This window comes from Salvelinus namaycush, chromosome 18 (genome assembly GCF_016432855.1).
Source record: "Salvelinus namaycush isolate Seneca chromosome 18, SaNama_1.0, whole genome shotgun sequence".
Taxonomy (NCBI): Eukaryota; Metazoa; Chordata; class Actinopteri; order Salmoniformes; family Salmonidae; genus Salvelinus; species Salvelinus namaycush.
In genome coordinates, this window is record NC_052324.1 from 7,083,927 (window position 1) to 7,107,149 (window position 23,223).

The 23,223-nt window shown below is 44.0% G+C and overlaps 1 protein-coding gene across 1 annotated transcript in view; it reads right to left on the minus strand.

Moving 5' to 3' along the window:
• mctp1a (multiple C2 domains, transmembrane 1a) overlaps window positions 1-19,981 on the minus strand; it is a 102,543-nt gene extending 82,562 nt beyond the window's left edge. Inside the window, exons 1-5 of the mRNA XM_039013888.1 lie at window positions 19,973-19,981; window positions 19,185-19,302; window positions 3,053-3,195; window positions 983-1,062; window positions 76-187 (exon numbers count right to left, since the gene is read on the minus strand). Of these exons, the coding sequence (XP_038869816.1) occupies window positions 76-187; window positions 983-1,062; window positions 3,053-3,195; window positions 19,185-19,302; window positions 19,973-19,981 (462 nt within the window). The remainder of the gene's footprint in view (window positions 1-75; window positions 188-982; window positions 1,063-3,052; window positions 3,196-19,184; window positions 19,303-19,972) is intronic.
• Between the last annotated feature and the right edge of the window lie 3,242 nt (window positions 19,982-23,223).

A 23,223-nucleotide genomic window follows, 5' to 3' on the forward strand; every position in this document is an offset into this window, starting at 1 on the left:
GAGAGAGAGAGAGAGAGCGAGAGAGAGAGCGAGACAGAGAGAGAGAGAGAAAGACATTAAAAATTGCGGACTTACAGCTTCCCTGAAGTCTCCCTCTTTGGGCGACAGTGTGACTGCCAGGTCTAGAGTTCCCAGGTCATGGTCGGGGTACTGGGGGTCCACAAGGTCAAGGGTCACGTCCAGGTTCCTGAAGTGGCAGAGGGAGGACACAGTGACCCGCACGCACATGCACACACACATGCACACACACACTCCCTAGCAAACCTGTGTGTGTCATGTAAATACAAGTAATTTGCATTTCCATGGAAGTACACTAGAGGGCAGTGGTGCATTGAATAAGTTCCATTGAACCAAGTGTCAAGGAAAATGGGGACACAAATAGGTGATTTGTGGCCTTAAGAGAGAGAGATAAGCAAACAAGGACAACAATTGTGAGTGACAAAGAAAACAAAACTGATGACATGGCTGAGAGACACGGAGACAGAATGTGTTGGAGAATAATAGAGAGAGAGAGAGAGAGAGAGAGAGAAAGAGAGAGAGAGAGAAAGAGAGAAAGAGAGAGAAAGAGAGAGAGAGAGAGAGAGAGAGAGAGAGAGAGAGAGAGAGAGAGAGAGAGAGAGAGAGAGAGAGAGAGAAAATATGCTTCTGTGTGAGACAGTTCATTATGTTGCAGGAAGAGCAGGAGAAAAAGGAGACGGGGAGGGAGGAGAAAAGGAAGGAAGAGAAGCAGAAGGAGATGGGAGATGGAGAAAGAGATGGATGAGATGGAGAGGGATGAAGGGAAGGACAAGAAGAAAGACAAGGAGGAGGAGAAAGAGGAGAAGGATGGGTGAAGGAAAGAGAGAGAGCATGAGAGTGAGCACGAAAGAGAGAGAGAGCGCGAGAGAGTGCAATCAAAAAAGAGAGAAAGTGCAACCGAGAAAGAAATAGCGAGAGATGAAGGAGAGGTGTAAAGTTGAGTGTTTCCCCTGTCTGTCCAGACCTCTGGTGTTCCAGAGACTCCAGGTAGAGGTAGGCAGAACCCATGAAGTCATCCTGAAGGCCAAAGTCATAGTCAAACACCTGCAGGACACAAGACAACACACTGTCACCAGAGAGACCACATACTTTATTGTATAGGGTTGCTAAAATCTGGTACCTTTCCCAAAATGCCCAGGTCTTCCAGAAATGCTGTCTAGATGACTTGGGATTTCGGGCTTATTCCCTCCTGATTCCGGGAATATTACAACCATGTTTTCTGGAAAGTTACTAGATTTTTGCAACCCTAGTACTGTACTCTGCTCAGGAGTACTGCACTGTAGTACTGTTGAAGTCGGAAGTTTACATACACTTATGTTGGAGTCATTAAAACTCGTTTTTTAACCACTCCATACATTTCTTGTTAACAAACTATAGTTTTGGCAAGTCGGTTAGGACATCTACTTTGTGCATGACAAGTCATTTTTCCAACAATTGTTAACAGACAGATTATTTCACTTTTAATTCACTGTATCACAATTCCAGTGGGTCAGAAGATTACATACACTAAGTTGACTGTGCCTTTAAACAGCTTGGAAAATTCCAGAAAATTATGTCTTTCCTTTGAAGCTTCTGATAGGCTAATTGACATCATTTGAGTCAATTGGAGGTGTACCTGTGGATGTATTTCAAGGCCTACCTTTAAACTCAGCGCCTTTTTGCTTGACATCATGGGAAAATCAAAAGAAATCCGCCAAGACCTCTGAAAAAAAATTGTAGACCTCGACAAGTCTGGTTCATCCTTGGGAGCAATTTCCAAACCCCTGAAGGTACCACGTTCATCTGTACAAACAATAGTACGCAAGTATAAACACCATGGGACCACGCAGCTGTCAAACCGCTCTGGAAGGAGATGGTTTCTGTCTCCTGGAGATGAACATACTTTGGTGCGGAAAGTGCAAATCAATCCCAGAACAACAGCAAAGGACCTTGTGAAGATGCTGGAAGAAACAGGTACAAAAGTATCTATATCTATATCCACAGTAAAAAGAGTCCTATATCGAAATAACCTGAAAGGCCGCTCAGCAAGGAAGAAGCCACTGCTCCAAAACTGCCATAAAAAAGCCAGACTACGGTTTGCAACTGCACATGGGGACAAAGATCGTACTTTGTCCCCATGTGAAACAAAAATAGAGCTTTTTGGCTATAATGACCATCGTTATGTTTGGAGGAAGAACACCATCCTAACCGTGAAGCGCGGGGTGGCAGCATCATGTTGTAGGGGTGCTTTGCTGCAGGACGTACTGGTGCACTTCCCAAAATAGATGGCATCATGAGGGAGGAAAATTATGTGGATATATTGAAGCAACATCTCAAGACATCAGTCAATGGGCCCTCCAAATGGGCAATGACACTAAGCATACATCCAAAGTTGTGGCAAAATGGCTTAAGGACAACAAAGTCAAGGTATTGGAGTGGTCATCACAAAGCCCTGACCTCAATCCTATAGAAAATTTGTGGGCAGAACTGAAAAAGCATGTGCGAGCAAAGAGGCCTACAAACCAGTTACACCAGCTCTGTCAGGAGGAATGGGACAAAATTCAGCCAACTTATTGTGGGAAGCTTGTGGAAGGCTACCCAAAATGTTTTACTCAAGTTAAACAATTTAAAGGCAATGCTATCAAATACTAATTGAGTGTATGTAAACTTCTGACCCACTGGGAATGTGATGAAAGATATAAAAGCTGAAATAAATAATTCTCTCTACTATTGTTCTGACATTTCACATTCTTAAAGTAAAGTGGTGATGTCAGGAATTGTGAAAAACTGAGTTTAAATGTATTTGGTATGTAAACTTCCGACTTCAACTGTATATGCATTCATTTGATTTATATTCATTTCATTTTCACATTACATGGCATAAGTCCACTGAAATTAGCGCTGTATTCTAATAACCACATCACACCTTCCCAAACGTCACAATTACATGTTTCAGATGGAGGCAATGGTTAGACAAAGTATATAAAGATAGTACTAATGCTTGACAATACATGTGTGAATATCCCAAAACAGTGTAGTAGCGGAGTCCTCCGACCTTGACATAGAGGGGTTCTTGGAGGCTGTCCACCAGTAGGCTGACTTTCTCGTCCCACACTGGGTTCAGGTTCTTATTGATAGTCTTGCTCCTGAACACCTCCTTCCCACCGATCTTAAACTTCACATACGGATCACTTGTCCCTGGACACAAGACAACAGCACGGAGGAAAGATGGGGGTTAGTATTACCTGTCCATAGAGACAGAAGGGAGATTTGTTCTGCGCAAAAGAGATGTGGGTGAAACTGACGAGATAAGGGTGCTTTGTTTTGGGGAAAAGCAAGGTGCTCAAGATGGTGCATAATGACTAAATATTGTTTTCGATATGCCTCCTTGTGTATTGCTTACTGAATCTAGTAATACATCTGTAACGTAATGTCATGCATGTTGTCCTATTCAGAGTTGAATCTCTTTAATCACGCTGTAGGGGTAAACAGATGTCCCTCTCTTTCCCTTGCTCTCTCTCTCCCCCCTCTCTCTTTCTTTCCCTCCCTACCTCCCCCCGGTCTAAGGCAGCCTGTCCTCTTCTCTCGGTTGTTATAGTGAGTTGTGTTTATGTTTGTGAGCAGGGGGGCGCTAACCAGGGCAAGGCAGGTCAGGTCACACAGGCAAACACTGTCTGGCCTCAAAACTCATGTCATGTGACTCACACTCCGTTATCTACAAAAGTTATGCCAACAGAACTGCAGTAGGCTAAAATGCTTTTGTAGATAACTTGGACGCATTTTGGAAACAAAAGATGCTCTACAGGGATGACGGAGACCATCCATCCAAATCATCTTGGTGCCTGGACCCTGTCCTCGCATTTCAATGCCGTGTTGAGACATTGGCTCCAAAACAGCCCAACCACTGCTCAGGTACCTCATCCCGTTCCCACTATTTCACAGTGTTATCATCGTACTGCCACAGATAACCATATTCCCAGGGCTATTGTCAGTGATAACCTTGTGACCATAAAGTTTAATTCCACTGTTAGCTCTGTCACTGTTAACCCAATTGGGAGACCCACTGTGGTAAGCTCGTCCAGTGCTATTATTTCAAATGCCACAAATATGGATACCCTGCTGTTTTCAAATCATATAAAGGGCTTGGGCTGTTTCATATCAACTTACGAAGTTTCATTTCAAAGATGGACCTTCTTGATATCTGGATGCATGACACAAGCCTGGATATTTTGGTTCTCACAGACTTAACTAATGGGCTCAATCCCAGATAAGGACATTGATATTGCTGATTACATCTTCAGGTGTGACTGTCAGAAAAAAAGAGAGAGGGGTGGCTATATTTGTGAAATAAACTCTTGTGGTATCATGTTCTCTAAACATCATTATCCTATCTTTAAAAAAAACAATTTCTGAGTATTTAAAACCTTTTCTTTCATCTGATTTAGTTGTGTTAGGGAATTTTTACTTAGATACAGTATGGGCTACCCCGGCCTCAGAGCATTTAAAGAATATTTGTCTGTACTTTAACCTGACTCAACTGATTGCAAAATGGATTCATGTAAAATAAATCCAGCAAACTCCTCACTGATTGACCTAATTCTGACAAATATCCCCCACAAGTGCTTGTCCAGTGGTGTCTTTGCTAATGATCTGAGTGATCACTGTCCTATTGCATGAATTAGAGATACCAATCCGATTAACACTAATCCCTGTATATTTATGAATAAAAATGTAAAATAATTTCCCCCACAAGCTTTTCTTCGTGATATGTATGCTCAGACTTTTTCTCTATCAGCTACCCTGAATTAGCTATGGAATTGTTCTAACAAATCCTTGGTTCTCTAAAGAACTGTCAGATTGTTATGATGAGATCAGGCCTGGGCCAAGGCTAGAAAAGTTGACTGTAGCTAATTGGCAGTTTTTTAAGCAATTGAGAAATAGATACACTTCCTCAATCAAGAAAGCTAAATCTAGAAACTTTCTAAGTTCTATCTCAGACTCTGCTAACGAGCCGTCTAAAGTTTGGAAAACAGTTAATCCACTGACGTGTCGAAATTCCTCTCCACAGGCTTTGATATTTTTTAAATAAATGATGGTTTAATTTAAGCTGGTCCGCCAGTCGACTGCCTACGCCTCTTGGCTCAATTGGAAGTTCTGTCAACTAGTGAATCTTCATTTTCTTTTCAACAACTTTACACTTGTGCTAGACGCCTTGTGCAAGATTGATGACCCACTGGGCAGATTTGCTTGAGCCTTTCTTCCTGCAGATTTCTGCTCCTCTGATTTCAGAATCTTTAACACATATTTTTAACCTTACAATTATTTCTGGTATCATCCCCAGGGTCTGAAAGGCGGCCCATATACTCCCTCTTCACAAAGGTGGTGACCCGTGACCTAAATAATTATTGCCCCATTTCATAACTCACTTGGACTAGCAAAAATTCTAGAATCCTTGCTAAATACTCACCTACGAAATGTATTCTAAATGTACACCAGTCAGGTTTCAGACCAGGTCATTTGGTTTTAAATGACGTTCTTAATTGCTTGGATAAGAAGAAACACTGTGCAGTCCTTTTTATTGACCTGTCTTAAAGCCTTCGACAATGTGGATCACTCATTACTTTTCATTACTTATTCAGAGGCTTTCATCAATTGGCCTGGACCAGGCTGCCTGTAGCTAGTTTGGAAATGATTTAAAGGACAGTGTTAAATCAGGTTTTCCAGACATTTCAAGAGGTGTCCCACAGGGATCAACTCTTGGTCTGGTTCTTTTCACTATTTACATTATCAATATTGGTTAATCTTAAAAAAACAACAACATTCACCTGTATTCTATTGCTCGCACAGCTGACTAGGCTCTGTCAGAACTTCAATATGCCTTTATTGCCCTTCAGAAAGCCTTTGTTGAACTAAAATTGGTACTAAATGCAGGTAAAAGTATATTTATTTTCCAAATCACGTAAAAATATATCTGATGATTTATTCATACATACTTTGGATGGTGCCCTCACTGATCTTGTCCTCGATTATAAATATCTGGGCATCTGGATTGAAGAAAAGCTATCTTACAAAAAAGCATGTTGATGAGTTAGTTAAGAAATTAAGAATTAAAATAGCCTTCTATAGTAACAGTCTTTTGTTAAATAGCAGAAAACAAATCATTCAGCCAATATTCATTCTGGTTATTGACTATGGCGATATCGCCTATCTGAATGCAGCTGCTACGGTATTGAAGCCATTGGACGCTGTTTAACATAGCAAATTGCGCTTTACTACGGGCGATAGGTTTAGCACGCATCATTGCATTTTGTATCAGAAAGTAGACTGGCCTTCCTTGAAGTCTCATAGATCGATACACTTCTGCCATACCTTACCTCATTGTTCACCTTCAAGCGTATAAGTTACCAGACCCGGACTCAGGGATGGCTAACCCTGGAGACCCCTTCAATCTCCACTGAGTTACGTAAATCTGCTTCTAGTTTCTTTCCCGCCTGGTGGAGTAATCTCCAAAAGTTGTTCAAGTTGGTGTATTTGGTGCCTCTAAAGCAATTCAGGCGGATGTTAAGAGTGCCTTTTTACTGAATAATGTGTTTGTTTACTATGAATGTGTTCTGCTTTTTGTGTTTGCTTTTCATGTATCGTGTAATTTATTTGTATCACGATATGTATAGCGTGTTGTTTATTGATGTAGTTTATTGGTTTGTTTGACAGGTCGTCGTTTTTAATAAGAATTTGTTCTTAATTGACCTAACTGTAAAAAATAAAGGTAAAGCATAATTGTATTTTTATGTGACTAAGGATAAAGCCTAATAGGCTGAGACAGAGGTGCCGCCGCTCCCGGAACATGCTGTGGGGTCGTAGGCCTCAGGACTAAAAAGTCTCTCTTTAATTAACAGCTCACTCTCATTAAAACGATCCTCTCTTGAACTGTGGCTAATTTGAAGCTGTTTTGTGAAGGATGCACCCACATGACAGCACAAACTTAGATAGCAACTCAAAATGTGAAAGAACGGCTTCTATTTTCAACGACTTCTCAAAAAAAACGAGGAGTAGAAGCTATTTACTTTAAAAGTTTTTGAATTTTTGAATTTTTTATAAATTCACTTCCTGAATTGATTGCTTTCAATTCGAAATTGACCCCAGCCCTGATGCACACATACTTTACATACACACAGACATGCATGAACACACACACACACACACACACACACACACACACACACACACACACACACACACACACACACACACACACGCACACACACACACACACACACACACACACACACACACACACACACCACTTCAGCAGAGGAGATCAATGCTTAAAATTGACCACTAGATGGGGGTGTTTACCTGGAGTTGTCCCTGTGACTGCTAGATCCTGCTGATTCGTACTCATCACCGAAACTGGCCATGTAGAGTGGACAAAAGCTACACTCTATCACATACAGGTAACCCAATACATGCATGCATAAACATGCATAAACATGCATAAACATTACCCTTGCCTATATGCAAAAAAACACTGATTTATTGAGACTATAATCTGAGCCCTCTGTTATATCCACAGCAGCACAACTCTGTTCCTGACATCCTTTAAAGATCAGTGAACTGGTTTATAGTTCTCTCTATATGAAATCAATCCTGATGGAAAGCAGATGAAAACGCTAAATGTCAAGCAAATATGACTGCGTAGATAGATGATGTTGGTGGCCGGGGCCTTCTTCAGTCACACCAATGGGTTTGGACAGGCACTTTATCTCATTTGAATAAACATAAACACAGAGTAGCTCTCAAAATGTCATAGTCATGGATATCCGAGCTTTGTTTGGAGAGGAGATAATGGAGATAATGGAGTTGATCGGCTTGACAGTCTGCTCACGTTCAGGGGTCCATAGTAACCTGGGTAGTGTTTGAAGCTGGATCATGTGTGCATGCAGGCACACACCTCAATCTCACAATGTGTGTGTGTGTGTGTGTATCGCCACTGAATGTCCATCATAACTTCCTGAGGTTGTTGGTCATTTTGTGTCACATGATTGCAGAGCAAAACCCAAGTCAGCGTAATGCAGCCTATCAGTCTGCAGCTTGACAGACGTCACTGTGCTTTCTCAACCATACCTCTTCCTCCTTCACCAGCTCACACCGAGAACAGAACTTGGGACCTCTGTCTCACACACGTGACCGTCCCCTTGACAACGTCTTAGCTAGCTACTCCACTGAAAAGCTAGCAATTTGATGGTGTGTGTGTGTGGATATTTTTTAAACTGAAGAGTGAGTTTACCAATCCCCGTCGGTCACACAGTCACTCATCCTCCATCCCCATAAGTCTATCTGATATCACCAGCCAACCACCCACTCTCCTTACTGACCCCGCAGAGGCAAGAATGGAGGCCAGGGCTGGCTGGGAGCTTGGCACTGTGTGTGTTTCCATGTGTCTTTTCAGATTAGCATCAACGCAATGATCATCCGTCCCTACTACAGTCATTAAACCTACCACACAAACTGCATTAACATAATCACACAGTCACCCACCCACTCAAATAATCAGAACGCACGCACGTACGAGCGAACATGTACACATGGAGTGTTAAGAGTGTTAGTGTGGCATTAATATCAATACAAACAGCCCTATCACCAATCCCCTCTCAGGGTGAAATTAGACCACTAACTATGCAATCCACAAACACTACACACACACATTCTCACAGGTGTCGGACAAACTGACCTACATACCCCGCACTGTGTTTAGGGGTCGTATTTATTAGGCTTGGGCGGTATGAAGATTTTCATATCGTCATACCATCCTTCTCTCACCCCGGGATTAACGGTATTAGCAGCATAGCACGCAAGGTGGCGTTGAAAATGCAAGAAAATCCCAGAATGCAAACACAATTAGCACCAACGAATAGCGAAATCACATAGAAGCTGTTAGCTAAATGCTAACGAGTGAAAATGAACATGAACTAATTGCAAAGACAGGCAAATCCAGCTCATAAAGTTATACAGGGATAGCTAGTAGCTACCGAATGTCATGTTCGGTGAGTGTGGACATTTACAAGCAAAAGTGAACGAGAGAAATTGGGTAAATGAACAAAGTTGTGATGCATGCTTTTCTGAAGGAAGAGCAGCAGGTGTTCACGGAGCAGAGGAGAGAAGAACGGAGGGGGAAAAAACACTAGAAGGAAGCACAGGGAAGAAAATGGCAACTGTACAGACAACTCATCCAGAGCTCTTTTACTTATGGCAGAAAGCCATGATAAGATATCTGATCGCAAACATTTAGTAGTGAATATGCAAAATGGAACTTCATCCTCTCGTGTACGCCACACAACATAGACTCACCGATAGATATTGAACTCTGTGGACTCACCAGCTCCCGATTTCTCCCGTTGTGCTATTTACAAACAAACGTGACTGGCTCAATTCTTCTGGGGAATTACGGCAAGCTTCATAATGTGACAGGTGAAATGAAGAACGCAGATCTGCTTTATCTCCTAACGTATTGCACAAGTTAACTGCAGGTAAAAAGGAGCTACAAATATTCACATTTATTGAAAAACTTCCAATAAATAGTTTTGACGGTATTGACGGTATTGAAAAACCATCCCATGGCTTTTTCCAAATACCCCGGTATACGGTATGTATGGTCTACTGCCCAGGCCTAGTATGTGTCACGAGTCTCAGAGTAGGATTGCTGATTCAGGATCAGGAGCATTACTGTGCCATTAGTATCAATACAAAACAGCCCTATCACCAATCCCCTCTCAGAGTTAAATTAGACAACTAACTATGCAATCCACAAACACTACACACACACACACGTTCTCACAGGTGTCTGACAAACTCTTTTTTGATCACAATGAATAAGACTACATGGACAGAGGGGACCTGATCCTAGATCAGTACTCCTACTCTGAGACGCTTGATAAATACGGGCTCAGACCTAAATTTGGAGCAAAAACAATGGCCAGCAATGACTGAGGCAATCAAACAACTCATTAACATCATAGTTCTACTTCTTGTCCATCGCTTCAATCTCCATATTCCTCCTCTCAAATTCCGCATACATTAGCAGGTTAGTGTTTTTCGTCATTAATCTTGATCTGGAGGCAGCTCTGCAGAGTGGTCACTAGCTGGGAAGAATCATCAAATCGGATTTATAACCTAACCCTAATCTCAAGCCTAACCACACTGCTAACCCTAACGCCTAACCCTAACCTTAAATTAAGACCAAAAAGCTTATTTTTGTTGTCATACATTTTTACATATTTTCTTATCATACATTTTTATAATATAGCCAATTTTGACTTTGCAGCTGGCCCAACTAGTGGAAATTGCAAAATTCTGCCTCCAGGGTAAGATTCATGACAATGAACGTCAACCTGCCACACATTGTCTCATTCATAATATAGTCCCATTCATAGGCTTCATCGTGTCCAACATGCAGTCTGTCGGACGACTCAGCCATCAAGTGCTTTTTGGTACTTGCATTCTAGTGGCATACAGCTCATTACATCGTAACGTGCTGTATGCTAGGGGGGCTGGGGGGGGCTGGGTGAAAACGCTGACATAACAGTGACACGATTCTGTGCTGCCAGCCCAGCAGGTTATGGCTCTGTGACGAGATGTGCAGTAAGGCCTGCCGGGATGAGATGTGCACTTCACTACCCCCCCCCCCCCATGCCCTTCACAGACGCATCCCAAATGGCACCCTACTCCCTACATAGTGCATAGTGCACTACCAGAGAGCTCTGGTCAAAAGTAGTGCACTGTGTAGGCAATTGAGTGCCATTTTGGATGCACCCGCATATCTCTGCAGGACAAGAGCAGCATCAGGGCTGAGGCATGGCTGGAAACAGGAAGAGCACAGTGAATAGCTACCACACACTGTGTGAAGGGTGTAGTAGTTACTAGTTAGTAATGGGTGTCAACAGAAAATACATGTGAAAGATAGTAGGTGTTGAAACCATTGAGGGTTATATGGAAGGTACTGGTAAAAATGGAAACTTCAACCACACACACTTCAATTACCAGTGGAATATTCAGTGTAATGACTTAGTAAGTACTGAAAACAGACTATTTTCCCCCTCATTTTTTGGTGTGCCATTACAAAGAAATAACAATTGACGGCATGCACTTAAAAACCTGAGTTATTCTATTCTTCCCTTACAGTTACCAGGGCAAGCACATAATGGCTAGAAATAAAACAAAAGTATTCGTGAAGCCAGAACAGGTCAACCCTAATTCAGAGCTCTACATCAGATGCCCAGGGTCTCATATGGATCAGGCAATAAGCCGAGAAATCCGCTATCGGATTGCCACACAATGTATCCATTCTCTGGACACGCTCCATTCCTTCCCTTTCCCCCTGCTGGGTCGATAATATCCCCCGAGACATCCACCAGAGAAGCAGCTGCTCTCAACACACCACCACGGCCAGCTTTATGACGCCATAAATATGTATGTTAACGCTGTCCATCCAACAGGCTGAAGAGCATGAAATGAAGGTGCCTGCCTGGAATGGTGCTGGAAGTGACTGGTCATAGGTGGGTGGTGTGTGTGTTATATCTCACACACAGATGGACTGGTGGTCAGGGGAACAGGCACTATGGAGCATGGGAATGAAAAAGCTGGCAGAGGCCCAACTTCCTCAGTAAGTCATCATCACTCATAGTGCCCACATAGAATGTCTTTTACACGCAGGGACGCATGGATGCACGGACGCACACACGCGCAGGGTCTACAGCTATCGCAGTCCAAACCTCTCAAACCAAGTAAAAATCACGAGTGTACTGAGGAGATGGATCAAGTTGACTCCGAGACGAGCAGAGCTCCAAGCTCCATGTGTTTCTGAAGCTGAGGCTTATTTATGTGGCCAATTAAACTGTATAGGATTCCAGCTCCCTTAGCTAACTTGACAGGCAGCTGAAAAGGCAATCCAATACACACTCGTCTCCGCTCTCATCAACTTCAGAGGGAATAAGAGGGAGTAAGACATGCCAGGTAGACAGGCTCCCTTGCCAGACATTAAAATTGCATCAATCCGCTTTTTACTTACAGTAAGTTGACGCCATGAAGTATCATAGCATGAGGTCATCACCTCGGACCTCCTACGGTCCTACACCTGAGAGAAAATGTGCATCACCCACATAAGATGAGTGCAGCGGTAACTGATAACAACACATGTTAAACATCACTGGCTGAGGTCCCTCCAAACAGAGTCAGGTCAGTTGGAGGGAGTGGGCCCATTCCGCCACCACTATCCTGACTCAACAGTAGTGTCTGCCAGCCCAGAAGACTGAAGGTGTGTACGTCATACCTGGATCATTGGGATATACCATCAACCTATTTTCAGGTGAAACACATATGACAGCATGGTTTTCTGCTGTTCATATCATGTGAATTGTATGCTGAACCCACAAGACAAACAGGAGAAAATCCCAACCAGGACCACTATATATATACAGTATATACGCCATTTAGCAAATAATACATATAAACAACGGCCTCTGAGCATCATAGGGAAACCATACTTATATATCTGTGATCGGCATGGTCGCACCACTCCTGTGCTATTAACTCAGTACAAGGCCTTATGAGCTGATTCTATGACCTCCGTCATGTTCTGCTTTGAACTCAGGCTTGACCACAAGAGACTGGACAAAGGACACACACACACACACAAACACACACACACACTATTTCTCCCTCCCTCCATGGACACCAAGGCTAGCACCAGGAGAAGGAACAGGGATCCAGTCATGACAAGGAGCAGGTCTTGAGCTAGTCTGTCAGGAGGAGGGATGACGCCATTGCTCTGGCTCAGTGACATACAGTAGACCTGGCATGAGCTTCGTGCCCAGATGACCTGAGGGGATGAGGCTCTAAGTTCAAGAAGGAACTTGTAATGAATGACTTCAACGGGGGTTTTTATTAGAATTACATTATGACACGTTTGGTATTATCTGGATATTAAATTGGTGAACGGTATTCGTTATTTGTAATGAACGGCACTGTTAATCAAGACAAGCCAACGAGCCGACAAGACCGTGAATAATTTAATGAGAAGTCATCACCAGATAATTACAATTCCACATAGAGACTGACGATGTCATCAGATCCCAAAATAATAAAGATGGGCATACAGGGAGGATGGGTTGGAAAGAGGCAAGCTACAACAAAAGCCCGTTAAGACACTGACATGCACTCACCCACCCACGAGAGCACGCAGGCCCGGCCACCAAGTCCGTCCGCCCAATACACCGCGCGATTGAGATCTAGCTTAGCAGGTGTATTTATCGATCATTTTTACTTTTGTGAAATGTTCTGGTCTGAGAGATATATATATATATATATATAAAAAACAATAAGGCATGAGGGGGTGTGGTATATGGCCAATATACCCTGGCTAAGGGCTGTTCTTTAAGCAAGACGAAACGCAGAGTGCCTGGATACAGCCCTTAGCCATAGTATATTGGCCATATACCACAAACCCCCGAGGTGTCATATTGCTATTATAAACTGGTTACCAACGTAATTAGAGCAGTAAAAATACATGTTTTGTCATACTCGTGGTGTACGGTCTGATATACCACGGCTGTCAGAATTTCAGCATTCAGGGCTCAAACTACCCAGTCTATAAATAAATATACACTTCATAATCATTACGCCAACCCAGATCCATACATACATCTGTGCTCCAACCCACACAGACATATCCCTCAGTGAAAGTACCTAATGCTAGCCAAAGATTTTCCTCCGTTTTCTCTTACAGCATACCCACAAAAAGGTAACTATTGGATTCATAGCATCAGTAGTGCTATTGTTACAATTGCCTTAGTAACATATTTCATAAGATCTGATAAGCTGGTTAACCGCAGCATTGAGATGCTAATAAAGAGATGGACATCTGAAGTGAGGGGACCATTTACACTGGTGTAGTAGTGAAGAGTGGTTTGACGTTGTCTGTGTGGATTACCCTGTAGTGCTCTTACGGCCCTCAAGCGCACGGGCACTATTGGCTGTGCTTTCAATTCTGCAACATCCTGACACAAGAGTCATGTTGTCACTTCATGCGCCACCTGTACACCATTTCTCACCTCCAAGTAATATACAGTAGTAGAACCCATCCTTAAGCTCTGTCTCCCCCTTCGTCGTACATTTAGCTCAAACGTGTATCTAAGAGGACAAGTTCAACCAGCTCCATCTAACACAATCTATCCTGGTCAATCGGCTTTCTAACACAGTGAGAAGGGCTGAGTCACATCCAGAACACTGTCTGAGCAGTAATCACTATTCAATCAGCACTATGATAATGACAGAGTAGACTAAATACTTCTCATTACCACCCTCTGAGTCCTCCTCTCTCGTAATATGGGTAATGACTCAGGCCCCTGCACAGTAAAAAAAAAAATACAATACACTGTGTAATAACATGTCCGTCAATTTGTCAAGATAATATGATGAATTTCAGTGCTTTGGTGTGACTTAGCGGTGTGATGAGAATAGTAAAATCCTTGAGCAGATGTTTTGTCACCTGCTCTTGAAAGCCGTGATGGAACAGAGCCCTGGCATGGAGTCAGTGTGAGGAGTGGTAATGTCACGTCACACCACATTATGCAGTACTATAGGCTCATTCGGACATGCTCAACAGCACAGAATGACATATCTCTTCGCTCAACAGACTCACACCAAACCTGTGACTTTTTACTGACGACTATGGACGGACATTTCCATGGATGGTCTGACGTGTCAGACACACCCTCACAAGTAGAGATACTGACCCCGCTGTCTTTTGCTCACCTGTTCTCCACCTCACAAATCACCTCCTTAATTATCAGCCTCAGGGATGGAGAGATTGGGCAATGGAGGGATAGAGGGATGAGGGTATTGGCAGGGTAGCGGGAGAGCGCAAATAATAGAGACCTGTGTGGTTAACAGTTCCCATCGATAAAAAATGAAAAAACATCCACACAATTGCAGAGAAGTATCATTTACTTGCGTGCTGGCTCCTGCATATTTTTAGGGGCGGCGGCCTAGTGGTTAGAGCGTTGGGCCAGTAACCGAAAGGTTGGCGGATCGAATCCCTGCGCTGACAAGGTAAAAATCTGTCGTTCTGCCACCTAACCCACTGTTCCTAGACCGTCATTGTAAATAAGAATTTGTTCTTAACTGACTTGCCAAGTTAAAGAATTTTAATAAATAAAACATTAAAAAATTCTGCCTGGGTTAGAAACATGACATGATGCAATGACATTGAACAAATACAGTAACCAAATCATCTATCAAGGTGAAAAATAAAGAGAAATTGAAGGACATTTGAAGAAATATGCAACAGAGCAATGGCACATTGACATTTGAAAAGGGTAATGCCTCAATTGAGGGTAACGACACGGCAGAAGAACAAACAACAGTGGAAGATTCAATGAAGCATGATGGGAAGGAGACAAAGTTCAACAACTCTCTCACGATGCATGTTTCCTGGACTTCACTGTCTGGCCATAGCATCGTACTTGGATTGAAACCGTTGATATGCTCATATGACACGAAAGTAGAGGTCTTTGGCCGCGCACACCAGCGCTGGGTTTGGCCTTCGAAATAACAATGCACATGCAGAAAAGTAACCCCATACCTACTGTAAAATATGGATCGATCTTTGAGGTTATGGGGCTATTTTGCTTCCACTGGTCCTGGGGCCCTTGTTAAGGTCAACGGCATCATTCACTTAACCAAGTACTAGGACATTTTAGCCAAAAACCTGCCAGGAGGCTGAAACCTGGCTGCATTGGGATCTTCCAGCCAGACAGAAACATCAAAATCACCCAAAAACATCATCCTTGACCAAAACCAAATCTACTTTCAAATGCAAATAAAAAGGCTGTGTGGAGGGTTCTGTATTTTTATCAAAGCACTTAGAGCATCTTCTGTCTCAACTGTCTCAAACACACGTGCACAACACGGAGGCACCCACATACACACGCAGGCGCGTACTGTACACACACACACACACACATAACCAGACTGTAAGCCTGACCCTGCATATAAACCTCGAAGAGTACATCCAGGGAATACAGCCTCTCCAATCACATGCCACCTGAGCCCAAGCCTCTGACACAAATCCACACACACCCTGACTGCATCCAGAAACCAAGCCTTCACAACAGAACTAGTCAAATAGGAACAGGAAAAACACACTCACTCAAATGGTTTAATCAAAAAGTTTCCACAGCAGGAATTCTGACGCCCCACTCCAATTACTTGTCCGGTCTACGCATCAGTTGTGTCCAACCCAAAAAACAAGGTGGACCTTTCCCCCTTTCCTAACTTCATCTAGCATCTCTATAGAACACACTCAAGCAGACAGATGGTGATCTAGTTTACTGTACCACTGCAGGTACAGACTCCTGACACTGTAGCGTTGTCTTTCATCTGAGGTGAAGCTGGTTAGCAGACCGTGACTAGGCCACTGACACTCCCCGTGACCCCCCACCAAGCTGGCTGTCTTTTTCCTCGACAGGTGTGTGACATTGGGGACTGTACCCCACCTCCCCCCCACCATCACCCATCACCAAGTGACAACCAACGCAATCCTCTGGGAGAGAGCAGGCAGTGGGGCCTTACCCGGTCACAGTCATGTAGTGCCTCACCAGAGGTTGTCATTAAAGGCTCACAATCAGTGACAATTTGGACAGGGGTGAGTGCATTAGGCCTAGGAGAATGACGTATTATTGATGAGTTATGTGACAAAGAGAGGCTGCTGGTCAATTGTCAAGGAGTGGAGATCTATGAACATACACAGACAGACAGACACGCGTATGTACACTAGGACACATGCATGCCCAGTTGCACAGACACGCACACAAAGCCCATAAACCCATACAAATGGCTGGATGACTTTACACAGTAAGGAAAGAGAGCAACATAAGCTAGGAGGATGCTGTACTACTATTTCCAAGCAGGCCAGGCTATTGCTATTGAAAATGAGTGAGAGGTACAGCCTGACGTCCCAGTCCGCTGTAAGCTGGGCAGTGCCATGCAGCGGCACAGGATTCCTCGTCATCTCTTGATGAGAGAGAGAGCCACTTTGGGGGAGTATACATTTTTCTCCTCCATGACAAGTCTAACAGACGACAAAGGCCTGAAGTCTATGTGGGGAGGATCAGGGAGAGTTATGGCCTCCTACTGTATATCCCTCTCCTCTTGTGAGGGGGTCCCCCATTGTTTTCTGAGACCAATGCTCGCTCGCTGGCACGACACAAACACACGACACACACACATTCCCAGATACGCACGCATACACGTACACACGCTGATGATTCATGCCTGGACTGAGATAGATCCGGGCTTGGGCTGAAGCCTGCCAGACACCCAAGGAAGAGCACCTCTGAGGACAAGCAATGTGCTACTTCTCTTTGAAAGACTGTCGTTGATACGTTGTAAGAGAGCACCTGGGGTTTCGCCTCTATCGATTCAGTATGAGCACGATCATAAAAAAGAAATGGTTATTTTTACTACAGTATCCCTTTATGGCTTTAGGGGAGAGGATCACCCCATCCTATAAAAACGGAAAAAGACTTGGAGAATCTGTAAGAAATACAACAACTAAGTACTGTATCTGTTTGCCACACAGACATACACATCTCTGTGCATTCGGTTGCATTCCGCTGGCACCCATCATGCACATTGCATTAACAGTCATCCCATTAAACTCTGGCTGCAATTACAGTGAGTGCCCAAAACATGAGGAACACCCACTCTTTCCATGACACAACTGACTAGGTGAATCCAGCTGAAAGCTATGATCCCTTATTGATGTCACTTGTTAAATCCACTCCAATTAGTGTAGATGAAGGAGAGGAGACAGATTAAATAAGACTTTTTAAGCCTTGAGACAATTGAGACATGGATTGTGGTTTGACTCTCAAGAACTGCAACGCTGCTGGGTTTTCCACGCTCATGATTTTCCCATGCGTAATAAAGAATGGTCCACCACCCAAAGGACATCCAGCCAACTTGACACAACTGTGGGAAACATTGGCGTCAACATGGGCCAGCATCCCTGTGGAACGCTTTCAACACCTTGTAGAGTCCATGCCCCAAAGAATTGAGGCTGTTCTGAGGGAAAAGGGTGGGGGGGGGTGAGAGAGAGCGAGAGTGAGAGAAAGACTAAGCAGGCCTGCCATAGCCCTTGTCATAGCACTTACTAATGAGACCAATTGTGTTCACCAGCAGCACAGAAACAAGGCTGAAACAAGGCTGGCTAGCAAAGAGACAATCTCAGAGCTGTCTCCTCCAACACAGAGACACAGGCAGGCTGGGGAGAGAGCGGAGGCTGGGGTGTCACTCAAGGATCCGTCTCACCTTCCCTGAGAAAAACATTCAGTTAACTGTAGCTGAACTCTTACTTTGAGTCTACACAAAATGTGATTTCATTCATTGGAATTGTACATTCGTAACAAGGTTACAAAATAGGGAAACAATTAGTCATAACCATCCAATAAAGTAAAACATCAATTGCGAGTTTGAGATTGGGTCAACGCATGACATTTGTTCTCACTAACTCCTATTCTCCCTTACCTCTCTTCTCATTCCTTGAAAACTGAAGAGAGCTCTCAAAGAGAGAAAGAGAGAGGGGGGGGGTGGAGTGTTTGAAGTGAGATCAATCGTTCACAGAGGGGATGGATAAGAGACATAGCGAGGAGAGCGAAATGAGAACGTGAGAGAAAGAGAGAGAAGTGTAAGAGAGAAGCCTATTCGTTCACAGAGAGAAACGGAGGACAGGGAAAGAGGACTAGACGAAACCCACCACCTTCTTTGTTTGATGTGAATTAGTACTTCACACACAGAGAGAGAGAGAGAGAGAGAGAGAGAGAGAGAGAGAGAGAGAGAGAGAGAGAGAGAGAGAGACATAGAGAGACAGAGAGCGAGAGAGACATAGAGAGAGAGAGAGAGAGAGAGAGAGAGAGAGAGAGAGAGAGAGAGAGAGAGAGAGAGGGGGAGAGGGAGAGGGAGAGGGAGAGGGAGAGGGAGAGAGAGAGAGAGAGAGAGAGAGAGACAGAGAGGGAGAGAGAGAGAGAGAGAGAGAGAGAGAGAGAGAGAGAGGGAGAGAGAGAGGGAGAGGGGGAGAGAGAGGGAGAGAGAGAGGGAGAGGGAGAGGGAGTGACCCCAGCAGTAGTTCGTACCTCCTCTGTCCCTGATGGCGAGGTTGTGTCCTTTCTTCAGTATGATGTCCAGCTGGTACATCCCTGGGTTGGTAACAAGGGCGGTCTCAGCATTACTTGGCTCCACGATGTTGATGCCCTGCAAAGAAACACACAACAACTAGAAGTTAACCAGACACACTCATCCACTGTGACACACATAGTGACCTCACCAATGAAAATCAAAGAAATGGAGGATTGGATATGTCATGTGTGTGCTGTGTTAAATAGATTATGCTATATTCTCTGACATCACTGGGTAAAATCTAGACCTTAGTGTCTCCAGTCCTGGATGCTGTTTTGGGGGACTTTGCGCTACGCCTAAGATTACATCTAAGGGAAACACTGAGGGACGGTTTCCCAGAGTATGAACATTCAGTGAGTGGCCACAGATTCTCCATTGACCATGATTTTTAGTCCAGATTTAGGCTTAATCTGTGTCCCTGAAACCGGCCCTGGCTGTCTGTGTCCCCATAGCCAGGCCCTGACTGTGACCCTGGATGTCCTAAAACAGACCCATTTCCCCCCGGGGCTCACCCTGGTGCAGCAAGCTCATTAGAAGGCTACACTGTGCTGGGAGGTCTGCTAGGAGCTAGTCTCCCCCTCACTCTCACTCTACTCCATTCGAGACGGCTGCCCTGCGTGGGTTTCCCTGTCACGTATCCCCAGCTCTCTGGGTTTGAGATGCTAAGAATAGCATCATCCTGGCGCTAGCATCATCCAGGCTGCGACAAGAGAGAGAGAGAAAGAGAGAGAGAGAGTTCTCTGACTAGGGTCATGTTCGCACGTAAGGCGCTTAGGCTACACAAACACTAGTGTTTCCACTACATGCTTTTAGCATTTATACAATATTTTTTCATTGTGAAACAAACAAGAAACAAGACAAAAAAACGGAAAACTTGAGCCTGCATAATTATTCACCCCCCCAAAGTCAGCTGCAAGTCTCTTGGGGTATGTCTCTATAAGCTTGGCACATCTAGCCACTGGGATTTTTGCCCATTCTTCAAGGCAAAACTGCTCCAGCTCCTTCAAGTTGGATGGGTTCCGCTTGTGTACAGCAATCTTTAAATCATACCACAGATTCTCAATTGGATTGAAGTCTGGGCTTTGACTAGGCCATTCCAATACATTTAAATGTTTCCCCTTAAACCTCTCGAATGTTGCTTTAGCAGTATGCTTAGGGTCATTGTCCTGCTGGAAGGTGAACCTCCATCCCAGTCTCAAATCTCTGGAAGACTGAAACAGGTTTCCCTCAAGAATTTCCCTATATTTAACGCCATCCAACATTCCTTCAATTCTGACTTGTCTACCACTCCCTGCTGATGAAAAACATCCCCACAGCATGATGCTGCCACCACCATGCTTCACTGTAGGGATGGTGTTCTCAGGTGATGAGAGGTGTTGAGTTTGCGCCAGACAAAGTGTTTTCCTTGATGGCCAAAAAGCTCAATTTTAGTCTCATCTGTACCTTCTTTCATATGTTTGGGGAGTCTCCCACATGCCTTTTGGCGAACACCAAACATGATTGCATATTTTTTTCTGGACACTCTTCCGTAACGCCCAGTTCTGTGGAGTGTACGGCTTAAAGTGGTCCTATGGACAGATACTCCACTCTCCACTGTGGAGCTTTGCAGCTCCTTCAGGGTTGTCTTTGGTCTCTTTGTTGCCTCTCCGATTAACGCCCTCCTTGCCTGGTCCGTGAGTTTTGGTGGGCGGCCCTCTCTTGGCAGGTTTGTTGTCGTGCCACTTTCTTTCCATTTTTTAATAATGTATTTAATGGTGATCTGTGGGAATTGGGATGTTCAAAATTTCAGATATTTTTTTATAACCCGACCCTGATCTGTACTTCTCCACAACTTTGTCCCTGACCTATTGGGAGAGCTCCTTGGTCTTCATAGTGCCGCTTGCTTGGTGGTGCCCCTTGCTTAGTGGTGTTGGCACACAGCCAAGACAACACAGGAGTGGCTTCAGGACAAGTCTCTAAATGTCCTTGAGTGGCCAAACCTGAGCCCGGACTTGAACCCAATCGAACATCTCTGGAGAGACCTGCAAATAGCTGTTCAGCGACGCTCCCCATCCAACCTGACAGAGCTTGAGAGGATCTGCAGAGAAGAATGGGAGAAACAACGCAAATACAGGTGTGCCAAGCTTGTAGTGTCATACCCAAGAAGACTAAAGGCTGTAATCACTGCCAAAGGTGCTTCAACAAAGCACTTAGTAAAAGAGCTGAATACTTATGTAAATGTCTCATTTTCTCATCATATCTCATTTTATTTTTAATAGATTCTTAAAAAAAAAAAATCTGTCTTTGCTTTTTCATTATTGGGTATTGTGTGTTGATTGATGAGGTAAAAAAATAAAATAATACATTTTAGAACAAGACTTTAACATAACATAATGTGGAAAAAGTAAAGGGATCTGAATACTTCCGAATGCACTGAGTATACCAAATATTAGGAACAACTTCCTAATATTGAGTTGCACCCCCCCTTTTTCACTCAGAACAGCATTCATTCGTTGGGGCATGAACTCGTTGGGGCATGAAGGTGTCGAAAGCGTTCCACAGGGATGATGGCCCATGTTGACTCCAATGCTTCCCACAGTTGTGTCAAGTTGGCTGGATGTCCTTGGATGGTGGACCATTCTTGATACACACGGGAAACTACTGAGCGTGGAAAACCCAGCAGCGTTGCAGTTCTTGACACAAACCGGTGCACCTGGCCTACCTACCATACCTCGTTAAAAGGCACTTATACTTTTTGTCCTGCCCATTCACCCTCTGAATGACACACACTCGGCTTCCAACCGCAAGACGCTACAGAGGGTAGTGCGTACGACCCAGTACATCACTGGGGCCAAGCTTCCTGCCATCCAGGACCTTTATAACAGGCGGTGTCAGAGGAAGGCCCTAAAAATTGTCAAAGACTCCAGCCACCCTAGTCATACACAGTTCTCTCTGCTACTACACAGCAAGCGGTACAGGAGCTCCAAATCTTGGTCAAAAAGTCTTCTACCCCCAAGCCATAAAACTGCTGAACAGCTAATCAAATGGCTTTGCATTGACACCCGCCTTTTTTACGCTGATGCTACTTGCTGTTTATTATCTATGTATAGTTACTTTAGCCCTACCTACTGTACATGTACATATTACCTCAATTACCTCGACTAACCTGTACCCCCGCACATTGACTCAGTACCGGTAACCCCTGTGTATTGCCTTGATATTGTTATGTTATTGTTGCTTTTAGATTTTTTTACTGAGTAAATCTTTTTTTAACTCTTATTTCTCTTAAAACTGCATTGTTGGTTAAGGGCTTGTAAGTAAGCATTTCACACTTGTTGTATTCGGCGCATGTGACAAAATAACATGTGATTTGATACACAGTCCGTGTCTCATTTGTCTCAAGGATTAAAAATCCGTCTTTAACCCGTCTCCTACCCTTGACCTACACTGACTGAAGTGGAGCAGGTCTTCCAAGTGTTTTGTACACTCACTTAGAAGACGTTTTAATCCAAAAGCGACTTACAGTCAGGCGTGCATTTTATTTTACATATGGGGTGGTCCCAAACGTACAAAAAGTACCCTCAACAGCTCAACCACAAGTGAATTCACACTCGTATCACTGCTTCTTATCGAGACCTTGTCGCAGAATTTCCATTCAGTTCAGCCCACAGCCTCACACTGTGCACCGAAATACCTCAAGTGGCTCTTGAAGTTGATTATCTCACCGGATATTAACTAAGGATATCAAATCCTACTCAGGGGGTTATTCTTCATACCAGCACTGTCTTTACAAAGGTATTATGAGGTACTGTGGCCTCGAGGGGACTGAGTGTATGAGACTGTCATTCCTCATGGTAGTGGCAGGTAATTTCCACTCTGTGCTACCACCTCCTTCATTGCGTTGTAGCTTTCTTTCCTCGTTATTAGACCACTCGTGACAAACCTCTCAGCTCGTCACACAGCCACTGTAGTCTGCTCAGCTCTCTGCTGTCCTAACCACTTGGACCCCCGGAAGAT